The sequence below is a fragment of the Nelumbo lutea genome, chromosome 3, assembly GCF_056320005.1.
Source record: "Nelumbo lutea isolate HS-2025 chromosome 3, American lotus-T2T, whole genome shotgun sequence".
Taxonomy (NCBI): Eukaryota; Viridiplantae; Streptophyta; class Magnoliopsida; order Proteales; family Nelumbonaceae; genus Nelumbo; species Nelumbo lutea.
This window is the reverse complement of record NC_142686.1, coordinates 76,232,721-76,245,945: the sequence shown is the minus strand read 5'-3', so window position 1 is coordinate 76,245,945 and position 13,225 is coordinate 76,232,721. Positions and strand designations below refer to the sequence as shown.

Below are 13,225 nucleotides of genomic sequence, written 5' to 3'. Positions count from 1 at the left end.
AAAATCATCAATAAATAGGATAAAATATTTGTAGCCACCCATGGAGGGTAAGTGGTACGGCCCCCACACATCAGAATGCACAATATTAAAAGGAACAAAAGATCTTTTATTGCTCAAATGGTAACTGTTTCTACAATGCTTTGACAATTCATAAGACTCACAATGAAGACTAGACAAACTAATTCCCTTAAACAGTTCAGGGAATAGATGACTCAAGGCAGAAAAAGACAGATGACCAAAATGACAATGACACAACATAATCCGACTAACAGACTCTGAAGAGACAGATCCTGGAGTATCAAGCAGGTATATTCCGTTCGTCTCATGGCCACTCACAATCACCTTCTGAGACTTCAGATCCTGAAAAACAAAGTAGGAAGGAAAAAAGGTTACACAATAGTTTAGTGATTTGGTTAAACTACTCACATGCAACAGATTTGTATTTAGTTTAGATACATGGAGGGCAGAAGGTAGGAACAAGGAATCCGTAGCCTTGATGGTTCCCTTACCAGAGATAGGGGCAAGTGAACCATAAGCTAAAGTGATTTTATCATGTCCAGGAAGTAAGTCATATGAAACAAACAAGGTAGACAGATTGGTCATATGGTCAGAGGCACCTGAGTCAATAATCCAAGGGATCTTGAGATTACCTTAAGTGGTAGCATGATTGGCAGAAGCCCTTTTACCTGAATGAGCAAATGCTGAAGTAGTAGAATTTTATGAAGGGTTGGAAGGAGAGGTCGCATCACCCAGCTGACTAATCATCTTCCCAAACTTTTCATATTCTACTCTCATGGCTGCTAACTGTGCAGAAGCAGACATCTCTTCACTATTTGGCCCGACAACTACATTTGCACTTCCTGATCTTTTACTATCATGTTTTTTTTTGAAACCGAATGGGAACAAGATTAGGATGTAATTTCCAGCACTTGTCTTTGGTGTGCTTCGGCTTGTTGCAGTACTCACATATAACTTTTTTCTTTCCTGTGCCACCAGAAGTTCCAACATTCCCTTTAGGTTTAATCCCCATATTGACAAAGTGATCATTAATATCAGCCCCTTGAACCCGGACAACCCTTCTGCTCTCTTCACTACTCACCAATGCATAAGCTTGTGACAAAGAAACACACTCTTTGGAAAGAATATTTTGTTTTGTGATATCATATTCTGGGTTTAGTCCAGTTAAGAACTCAAATACTCTGTTTTCCTGATCTTTTACTATCATATTTTTTTTTGAAACCGAATGGGAACAAGATTAGGATGTAATTTCCAGCACTTGTCTTTGGTGTGCTTCGACTTGTTGCAGTACTCACATATAACTTTTTTCTTTCCTGTGCCACCAGAAGTTCCAACATTCCCTTTAGGTTTATTCCCCATATTGGCAAAGTGATCATTAATATCAGCCCCTTAACCCGGACAACCCTTTTGCTCTCTTCACTACTCACCAATGCATAAGCTTGTGACAAAGAGACACACTCTTTGGAAAGAATATTTTGTTTTGTCATATCATATTCTGGGTTTAATCCAGTTAAGAACTCAAATACTCTGTTCCTTTCAACCAATTTTCTGTAGGTTTCTACATCATTGGTGGTGTCCCAAGTTACTGCTTCTATTAGGTCAATCTCTTGCCATAGGGACTTCAGGGTTAAGAAATATATAGCAAGAGGTTTCTCTCTTTGCCTTCAATTCTTTACATCACTTCTCAATTTATATGCCCGGGCCACATTGAGTTTTCGGGAATAGGTTTCTGCAACACTGTCCCAAATTTCTTTTGCTGAATTCATCCATAGGTAGTGTTGATTGATTTGTGGCTGCATTGAGTTCACAAGCCACCCAATGATAATGTAATTTTCTTGCATCTACTTCTTGTAGGATGGATTATCTTCTGGGGGAGCCTTCTTACTCCCGGAAATGAACCCCCACTTTCCTCTACTACATACATGAATCTTTACTGATTGTGACCATGCCAGATAATTAGTTCCATCTAGTTTAACTGTGGTCACAGCCAATAAGGAATCACTTGGAGTCCCCTGAACTAGTCCATATTCAGCACCACTTTTGTTTTCAAACTCTGAGGAGTACATCATGTAAACACTCCAAATATGATTTCAGATGACTTCTACTAGTATACTGAATAAGGACAAGCAATAACAGAGTTCAGCCGACCACAAGAAGGCAACGCATTGAGTTCAGCCAACCACAAGAAGGCAACATACTGAGTTCAGCCTTCAAGAAGTAAACAGAAACTTCTAGGCACTCAGCCGAAGTATCTTTTCAAATCTGGACTTCAAGGTAAATACCACTTGGTATTGCTGAAATAGCCATTTTTACAAACACAGTGTGGGCAATAGAGACAAACCTACTGTCAAAAAGAAAAACATGCCTCAAGAACAGTTCGTACAACCCCCCCAAAACAGCCAAGTATAAGTAACAATCCACAACCTTGTTACAAGGATGTTTCGGCAGTTTTAACAGTCCAAGAAGGAGTGAAAAATAGCCCAGAAATTTCTGGGTCAAACCAGATTCAATGGCAGCCGAAGGTAGTACAGAACAACCAGAGTTTTCGGACACTTCAACAGCCCAAACACATTCGAAAGCAATACAGAACAACCAGAAGAAAACTAAACCCAGAAATCTGAGCACAACTTACAGTTTCGAGCTTCAAACCAGAACTGAGCTGTTCCCCTTTCCCTTTTTTCTTTTCTTTGATTCCTCCTGTCCACCGAACCACTTCTTCAAGAGATTCGAGTATTGGGCACTTCCAATGACCTCCAAGAATCAGGCAACACGAGTTAAGCTTCCAGCCCTAGGATATTGAAGTTCAGGTATGCTCTGATACCATGAAGAAAACTGAAGAGAGGAGAGCTGAGAGTTCGGCAATGAGGGTCTTAGAAGAGAGTTTCGGATTTACCCTCTCTCAGCACCCTAACACTATTTTATTTAGATATATTTGAATAATTACAAGGAGGCCCTTAGTTGGGCAAGAATTTACAGAGAACTTAATATTGACAGGATGGGCCCAGAATAAGGCCCATTACAGAAAAGAAACATAAAAAACAAGAAAGAATAAACAACCTATGGGTCATTCGGCCCATCTTCTCTACAATGTACCAATTATAAAAGAAAATATTTTTGATGTACTGGTAACTGTCATGGCCTGATGGTAGGTGCTGGAAGTTTTTCCTCATTTGTAATATCTATGGAGAGAATGACAATGCGGTTACTGTTTATGTAATTTGTTGTCCTTCATGAATTGTATGCCAAACTCTATTGATCTTCTTCTTTATCTTTTTTTCCTCTTATTTACTTATTCATTATTTATTGTACTGGTTCAGTGGTATTTGATGTTTATTTTCCTTTCTTTTTAATAAATTATTTTTTATCCTCATTATTTTTCTTGAGCCAGCGGATCCTATGGGCTTGGAACTTATCATTCCTGAATGCTTTGAGGACAAGGAAGTGGTTCCTCAGAAGACTTACTATGGCGGACAGGAAGGTAATGGTGAATACATCTGGTACAGAACAAAGAAAAAGCTTCAGGAATCCGATTTGATTAATATATCTAATGTTCATGAAGATGCCTTTATATGTGGAAAAACATTGTAAGTCCTTTTCATGCTGTGATTACGTGTTTCTAGTTTTAGAATTATATTTCCTGCAAAACTATGTTAGTGATTGATTTATTAACATTTCAGTGTGTACACTCCATCTCTGGAAGATGTGGGAACTTACCTGGCATTGTATTGGGTGCCAACTCGAGCAGATGGAAAATGTGGGGATCCTTTGGTTAGGATTAGTGAATACCCAGTCACCCCAGGTATGACTTTATTTGCTGTTTATCTAATTTATATATTCATGAAGGCAATAAAAGTCCTATTATTCACAAAGACATAAAGTAAGGAAAAACTATGGATATTTTCTGGAATTCTAGGATAGTTATGTGGATCGTTGTCATACTAAAATGTGTATTCAGACAGCTCTGCTGAGGTTAGAGTGCAATTTTTCTCAATTAGATGGTCTTCACTACGAATAATCTGATTTTGTTAAGTTTAAACATGCTTTCATATAATTCACTTTGACCTTTCACTCATTTTTGTTCTCTTTTGGATTGTGCCTTTGCTGTTATCGGATCAATTTTGACCCTGTAGTTTCTGTCAGATCTTTGAATGGGGTTTGCCTACCCTCTGCTTTACTGCAGCTGCTATTATGCTGTGTATTTTTATTGACCCTTCTTTCAACCAAGCAACTTTAACCATGTTTTGAACCATTTTACAACATTGGACTCATCGTTTGAAATAATTTGGCAGCTCCACCAGTAGTTTCTAATGTATGTGTGAAGGAACTTTCTTCTAGTGTATATTGTGGAGAAGGTGAGTACTATGGTGGATATGAGGGCTCAAGCCTGTTTAGCTGGTACAGAGAAACTAGTGAGGGAACAATCGTCCTTATCAATGGAGCTGATTCTACAACTTATGAAGTTATGGATTCTGATTACAATTGCCGTTTGTTGTTTGGGTAACCATTCTGTTCTCTATTTTATTATAAGTACGGAAGTTGTTGGCCAGATGAACTGATTTTAAAGTGATTAGCAGCATTGAGCTAATTAAATATTTTAATTTCTCTCACTTGTGATTGATAGCAATTATTTATTGGATTGCAATTATTCACATGGTGCTATTTATGGCAAATCTTAGCTTAAGGTTTTAATGCAAATTCTTGCTAGAAAAGTGTAAATTTTATTGTTAGACTTACACATCAACTTCTGGATGAAAACCAGTTTAGACCTATCATAAATTATAGAAATCATGGATGTTTGCCTGTTTTATAAAGTTCGAAGATATTCTCCTTAGGCTTGACCATGGGATGAAATCTTTTGGAAAGGGGAACCTGAGGGGTTGTTATCATATCCTTCTATGTTCTATTAGTTGGTTATTTGGCATCATGCATCATGGGGAAGCTTGACTCTTCTAGGATGGAGGCATTTATATGGTTGCTGTTCCTTTGTAAGATGCTTATTATTGATCACCTAAATAATTGGGGGAGGGGGTGGGGTTGGAGATTTGTTACTGTTGTGTTGTAAGCAAATGATGTAAGGATACAACTAACCATTTATTCTTCTTTTGTTGTCTTCTTCCTTTGGATATAAGTTGGTTCCTTGAGACAGGCATGGAAGCAAGGAAAGAATCCATGGAGACAGAAATCAGCTTTCTGCTGATTCCTTATCAAGTAGCAAATTTTTAATTTTTGGGTTTTCTAATTGGGTCTTTTGATAGTTATTTTCTAGTTTGTTTATATCTCAGGATTTTTTTGGAAAGTTATTCAAATTTCCACTATACTTTTTAAACTGGCTGAAATGGATCATCACATTATTCCATTATGGAGGTTTATGTGCTTTTTATTAGATTTAGAATCAAGATTTTCATATATTTACATGCCAAGATTTATATTTTTTATTTTCTGAAAAGTTGTGCCTCACTTCATTCTGGCTCATGCCCCAGTGTTTTAAAAGCACATGGGGCAATTTGCGCCCAAGGCGCAAGGTGCAATGTGAGGCGCACACCTTTTCAAAGCAAGGCGCAAAAATACAAAAAATGCCAAAATCTAAAAAAAATGCAAAAGAGTTAAAAAAATATTAAATTAAACAGAATATTAATAAAATTATAAACTTAAATTTTAAAATAAATATTTTAAAAAATCTATTATCTAAAATTAAAATACATAAACATAACATGTAAAGCATATTCAAATGAAAATTTAAAAATAAAATCAAACATATAAAACATTTCCAAGCATATAAAACCCACAATTTCTTTTTTCCCCAATTGCATTACTTCAAATAGATAATTTGATGTAAAACATCTTGCATTCTTGATCCTCTAAGCCGCCTTTTTAGCAAGCCCCTCAAGGCAAGCCCAAAGAAGTCCATGTTAGGTTCTTAAATTCTTAGTCCTTACACAAAAAATGATTTTATAATTTAATGGCATTTTAAGCAGACATTTTACTAGGACGAATGAATGAACAACATTAGCAAATAGGGGATTCCTGGAAAGTGCTGTGCCTGGGGTCTAGGTGCATCAGGTGCATGTCTGGGGCCTTGGCACACTGGGCACATGCCTTTTGAAAGTGCTGCGCCTGGGGCCTAGGCAAGGCAAATACCTTAAAAAACACCTTACTTGAGTGCCTAGGTGTGCTTTTTGAATCACTGTCATGCTTCAGGCATTTGGAATCTCTTTGTTCTTTTTTTTTCTTTATTTCGGTTTCTTAGGTCCCTTTTCAGATGTCTTTATCCCATTAAATGTTAATGGAAACAAATACCCTTAGTTGATAGGTGCAAATATTTAACATTTTGGTTACTTTTAGAAACCAATTTGGTCTAGATACCACTACTTGCATTAGATTTGGTGAAGATACCACTAATCATTTTTCATTGGAAATATGAAATATCTGACTGTGGAAGACATTGGTGATGGCATTTGTGGTTTCTATCTACTTTCAGGTGTATTGAAGATGGGAGTTCGAACCAGGTCCCCCCCCCCCCCCCCCCCCCCCTGTTTTGAGGAAAGAAAACATGGACTTAATTACTGGCTTACTAGAATTTTCCTGTTTCTTTTTGTGGTACACACTGGTGTTTGTTTTATTGTGCTAAGAGAAACCTTTTCCTTTCAATAATTTCTCTATTCTAAAATTTTCTCATGTTATTTATAGTGGTTGAGGGGCGACTTAGGCACAATCTAATTGTGTTGGTGCACTTTTTTCAATGTGCAACAACGACATTGGGCTTCCAATTCCATGTGTTGGAGATGGTACACTTAGTTAGGGCCCATCATTGGACCTTACTTGAAATGTATCAGAATATATGATTGTTTTGTCTATTTATAGGCTTGGATCAATATAATGTCTTAAGTAATTGAATTAAATGCTAATTTTAGGTAGACATTCATCATAGTAGTTGCAATATAGAACCATTTGGTGTCATTTACTGGGAAACCTTTAGCTGAGCTGTCTCTTCCCCCAAACTTGTTAATATTTCTACTGAATCAATTTTTGTAACTAGTACACATTTTGAAAATACTGTTTTTTGAAAAATAAATAAAAAAAGAAATTCATTAGAAAGAAGGAATACAAACACCCCTACATTTTGAAACATAGAGCTCACTCCACACAATTACAAATGGATCGGATTGGATTGAATTGGGTATATCTGAATCCGATCTGATGATACAAATTTTAGATGTGATACGAAGATCTGATCGGATCTCACAAATATCGATTTGAATCTGAATCCGTTAAGGATGTTAGATATCTGAGTATGATATCTTCCCTTCTTTAAACAACATAAGTTTTCACTTCCACTTCTCATGCACTGAGCCATCTGAATCCAAGGCTTCCCCAAGGGCCTGAGCAGGGTTTTCCATCATCTTCACCTTAGCTTCAAAGCCATCCTCCCCTTCCTCTTGATCGGAATCTTGAGAAGTAATGTTGGCTATGCTGTCAAGAACATCTCTAGATTCCTTAAAACAAAAATCTTGAATACGAGAAGACCGAAGATCATCAGACACCCCAACTTCACCTTTTATACTCTCTTGAACTTATTGGATGGGCCAACATCACAAACATCTTTCAACTGGGAAAATACTTTTCTCACATGCTCCAACTAACCATTTTTTGAATTCTTCATTATTTTTGGGTTAATCGGAATCTTAGTTGCTACCTTTATCTCCCTTAAAAAAATACACTTCCCATTCTCTTTTCTTTTCCTGCCCAAGTCTTTGCCCAGTTTCCCAATTACAACTTCAATGAAGTTACTTGGGTCAACGTCCCTCCAGTTCTTTGGAAAACTAGTCACTTGATAACTAGAAAAACCACCCAACACTGGCGAGCCCAACTTACCTTCCCCAACTCGACCCTCTGCGGCTCTGCCAAGCCAATCCCTTGTTGACAGACATAACCTTCTTCAGAGTGCACACCAAATTCTGCACACCAAATTCTTCTACCACCACACTCTCAAACCTTAGATGATTCAAAGCCACCATTGAACCCAGCTTAAGAGTCTCTCCCCCGGACAAATTAGGAAAATTAATACATATGACACCCACAAACAAGGTAGTTCTCTTGTTTCTACATGACTCTCTCTCCTCAAAGACTGTGGCATACAATGATTGTTCCTAACTTGTTTTTAACTTCCAAGAAATCACTTCCCCACAAGAATATTTACCTGCTGCATCGCTAGAGATCTCTTGCTCCTCTATCATTATCTAATAACCCATGGTACCATCTTCCTTAAGCCTTGTAAATCCAATAACCACTTTTTCAACATCTAAGAGTTGAGATTCATCTCTGATGATTGATGACTTCATGCCAACCCGCTTGCTAGAACTATGCTGGGAAGAATCTTTTCACCAAAATCCTCAGGACTAGGGTTCATGCCACTCCCCAGACCTGCTTGAGCGACAGAAACCCCTCAGTATTAAGGGGATCAAAACTTGGCTTAACCCGACTTGTTGATCCTAGCGCACAAAAACCGATTCATCATTGACCCAATTAGGTCTACCGGCTTTTGTGTTTTCTGATCATCAACCTCATAAACCCAACTTAAAACCGACTCCCACTTGTCTCAAAACTTCTTCATCCACCTTTGAGCCCAAATTGTTGAAGGTTCCAAAAATACTCGTCTTCTACCTCCTGACCTGACTATTCATCTTCCATTTTTCCAAAATCCCCTCCAAATCCGCCTCCATCTTTGACTCTGCTGCACTTCCCTGAGCAAAATCACCTCCCAATCATCTGAAAGTAACGCTTCCACCACAATCCTTAAATCATACCATTCTCCTGCAAATTTCAAGACCAGTGACATTGGAATCAAATGAACTTCCTCTACTACAACCAGTAACCTTGCTGCAACTATTTTTCCACGCCCTATTCCTAGCATTGTTTTTCTCCAATCTTCCACACACGTCTCCGACTGCTCGAAAGGTTTGCAGACACCATGCATGAAGAGGGATGCCAAATACCATGATCTGGAGTCTGGACCAGGCTTCTAGTATCCTCTCCCACATTTCTAAATTCTAATGGTGCCCACAAGAGGATTCCATCTATGCAATTGAAGCTCTGACAAACTGGCTCTATTTGATTCCTGCCAAAGCACCTCCTTTGCTTCCTCTTTACAACTGAAAATGAAAAGGAAGAAACCCGCATTGAGTTTTATAACCTGAAATTTGTCTTTCATCCGCCATTCCGAACCCACCCACTTTGAAACCTCTTCCTCACCGAGATCCATATTAACGAAAAACCCAACAAGACTTGACTCTAAAATTTTTACTCACTTCAAAAGTTTTCCAACTTCACTCACAATCATCTCCTTCATTCATTCTTGCTTCATCAACATGAACAGTTTTGATCTGCCATGAAGCCTTTAAATTGTCACATCAAAAACCAGGTGACCAGCCTACAAGTAAGGCTGTCATTATCTTCTAGTGATGGTAATGGTAATAGTAATAAAGATTCCCCTGCTGATTAAGTGACTTGGCCTTGTTAGCTAACTTCTAGTGACAAATTTTGGCATTTTTTTTGTTGTTTCTGTTAGGTTTACTAACTTCCAAATTTTTCTTCCAGCTATACACCTGTTCGTTCAGATAATGTTATTGGGGAGCTCAGATTATCAGAGCCTACAGATATCATTCTTCCAGGTAACCCTAAACTCTTCTAATGCCCTAAGCTGGGATCCAATATACTATTGAATATGTATTGTATCACATGCTGTCTGAAGTTAAAACCAAGTTGTTTGCTGGTCTTATTTATCATTAATCCCAAATTGGAAAATGGAAGACTTGGCATCAGATTGATTTATACAATCAACACAGAGAAGCAGATCCTGGTTGGTCATCTTTTTTGTTGGTAAAACTTATTTCAAACTTTCAATCGAAATGAAGGAACAAGAACTATCTTTCAGACCCCCAGATGAGGGGAGGCATGATAGCAATAAGGACCATAAGGCCTCAAAAACTGCTTGACAGATAAGGAATGAAGGAGCCATATACTGAAATCTTACACAATGTGTCAGATGATCTTGGGATCCATCTTAGTGAGATGTTGATGTGGAAAATAATCAATCCTTAATATAAATCATGGACTTTCTGATTTGGTGATTGCTGGACTGAAGAAAAATTAATTAAATCCTAGGGAAATTTAATAGGAAGGGGGTTTGTGGCCTGGGGCTTAAGATTGAGTATGATGAGGCCTGAAGGCTAGTTAGGTGGAGGTCTGGGATGTTTCCTGATGATTTTGTGGGTTGATTTGGGTTTTATTTGATAATTATATGAATCTAGATTCAGATTTCAGACAATGTAAAGAAACAAAAGAACAATAGAACTCAGAAAAGAGTACTGAACATTAAAAACGGAACTCAGAAAGTGAAAGAAAATAAAGGAAAATCTAAAAGAAATGTACATTTAGTTGTTTGGATCCAAGGTATAGCTGAATGAAAAAGAATTCGAGAAATTAAGTGGTTAAGTTCTTTTGTGGAGTGTATTGTTGCAGAGAAATGCTAGTTTTGTTGAATAATGACCAAATGTTGCTAAATGTTGATAAAAAAACAATGAGCAATGTTAGGACAAGTCTACTTGTCTGAGTAGTTTCTTGATATGAAGTTTTCTTGGTAGTAGTGGGGGTTTGATTTACATGCTTTGAATCTTTATTTTGTGCTGTTTTATTGTTGTTATAGAGGTGATTAGTGGCAATGGGTAAATTGGTCACTTTATTGTAATTTGAATTTGATACATAAATCAGTATTTTCACTGTCGTTGAACCAAATGGTCAAACCATTTGACTTGTCACCTAGAGGCCTGGACGGTCTAGTTCATCCCCAAACCCATTAACTACAAAAACCTATTGACTTAGTCAAAACCTATTCATCCCAGATGTTCAAACTTGTGAACTGTTCAACCCAGTCCATGGGTGATGGTTTATATCATTTTATTCAACTATTTGTATTGTATTTTTATTTGTTAACATGATTTGAATGTTAAAGTTCAGATGACCAATCTGTCAATCAAACATCTAAAAGAGGTTTGCCACTGACCAATGACTGATGTACATTTGTTGATCTAAGGGTTTAGATTTCACCATTGTTTAATGGTCCAATCTGTTGACCTCAGATGTTTGAACCACCAACCCATCACTCAGAAGGAAACTGATTTGGCTTCTAATTTGGTTTTTAAAACAGCGATGTATGCAATAGAGGCACATGCCTCATGCTCTTTTGTGGCTCTGTAAAACCATTCTTCTCATATCCTACACCTGTTCCACTCTTAAATCTACACAGAATCAGTTAGATACTAACCAAGTTGAAACATTATTTGTGGGCTCTTGATGATATCCTGCTGTGGCTATACTTTGCCAGACAGTTGAACTGCTTATCTGGAAACTGGTAGCTTAAGTGATTATGGTTCCAGGTCAATTACATTTTTTTATAATACTATACCATTTTGTTGAGAAGTGATGCTATATCCACATCAATGCAAAGAGATAGATCCCAAGGAATCACTCCATACTGACCAAAAATACAAAAATATAGAAAATTTTAGAAAATTCCATATTTGATTATTCAGCTCTTGCATTACTATGTTACCTGGATATGCATACATTCCTAGCACACCAGTATTGTATCCAATACATAGGGATAAGGTACCGGATGCTGCACGGATATTTCTAGATGAACTCTATAGCATTAACACTTTTGAAATTTGTAAAGAGGTATATTTTAACAAATTACACAATAAAGCTTTATGCACTTGTTAGAAATTTAATTAAATTTGGCAAGACATAAGTCTTGAGAAATGACATTTTGCTTCGAAAACTAGACACAATCCATTTCCAAAATCTTAAGAAATGGAGAGTTGCATCCCCATTTCCTTATTTGTGTCAATGCCCATTTTGTATCTGGGCATCATAATATGCAAAGCTTCTGTTTAACCGGAAATTATGAGTTTTATTTCTATTCAGGTTTACAAGATATCTAGTCAAAATTTAGGTGTTGGTGAAAACTGGGTCTGGGTTTTAGAATCTCATTCTGTGAAACTATTGACACTTCGAGGTGTTCTGTAAAATTTAAGACTTCCATTTTAAGATTGCTTGAACTCATACTTATTTATGTGTTTCCGTATGATTGAAAGAAGAATGTTCAAGTGTCTAACGCAAAATATGGAGATCAAGATGCAGTGGTTAAAAAGGAGAGCAATTGCTTTTGCTGATGCTCTATCAAAGCAAGGGGTGGGAAGGGATCAATTGTTCTGGGCTGTGCTGTAATTTGTGTAATCTGCTGTCATCTCGGAGAGAGCTAAGAGAGTTTCTCTCTCTCTCTCTCTCTCTCTGGTGCTACATTGTATCATTTTCTATAAATAATGAAATTATCCTGTTAATGATCAAAACAAAAAAGGACGTGCTTCCGTGTGAAGTAGTGGAATTAAAACTTGCCAAGACTAATTTACACTTCAACATGGGAAAAAATGGTGTTTTGGTGCATGATCAAGCCATTTGAATTAGTCAACTTTTTGATCCTTGAGGGTTTACTTGTTTTTCGTGAACTATTCTGGCCAGAGTGATTTTGTTTCCTTTTATTTTTCTGGAAACTACTGTGGTTATCCAGATACATAAAGGCATGAAATGAAACTTGCTGTACTTGTTTTATCTACATGGTGGCAGATATCCGCATTAGAAATGGCACTTTTGATCAATTATAAAAAAATGGCACTTTTGGTCCTCTCTCTCTTTCTCTCTCTCTCTCTCTCTCTTATCTTTTGGTGTGCTGCAGCTGTATTTTGCCTATTTTATATTGTGGTTATTTCGCATCTTATCTTCAAATTTTGACTGTTATTGCCTTCTAAACAAGTGAATGTCTAGTTCTCCTTTGCACGTATCAAACATATGGAGTTTCATCAATATCCGCAGTATGATACTTTCATAATATGCTTCTATTGCATGTGGGGTTCAATGCTCATCAGAACTTCCAAAAGTTCAGTTGCTTGCACTTATGGGAAAGGCAGTGGAAGGAGAAGTTCTCACAGCTGTCGAGGTTATCCCAGATAGTGAGAGTCAACAACACGTTTGGGCCAAGTACAAAAAGGACATTAAATACCAATGGTATGATGCTATATTTTTTTTTTCAAGATTCTCTTGTGCAGAAATGTTGTGTGTAATTGTTTGTAAATAGGGCATGAGCCAATTTTAG

The 13,225-nt window shown here is 37.2% G+C and overlaps 1 protein-coding gene across 5 annotated transcripts in view; it reads left to right on the top strand.

Annotated features, from left to right (window-relative positions):
- AIR9 (Outer arm dynein light chain 1 protein) overlaps positions 1-13,225 on the top strand; it is a 93,431-nt gene that overhangs the window by 57,538 nt on the left and 22,668 nt on the right. For all 5 annotated transcript variants that reach the window (XM_088976849.1, XM_088976847.1, XM_088976848.1 and 2 more), the window contains exons 27-31: positions 3,407-3,602; positions 3,696-3,817; positions 4,308-4,515; positions 9,613-9,686; positions 12,999-13,137. In XM_088976849.1, the coding sequence (XP_088832975.1) occupies positions 3,407-3,602; positions 3,696-3,817; positions 4,308-4,515; positions 9,613-9,686; positions 12,999-13,137 (739 nt within the window). The remainder of the gene's footprint in view (positions 1-3,406; positions 3,603-3,695; positions 3,818-4,307; positions 4,516-9,612; positions 9,687-12,998; positions 13,138-13,225) is intronic.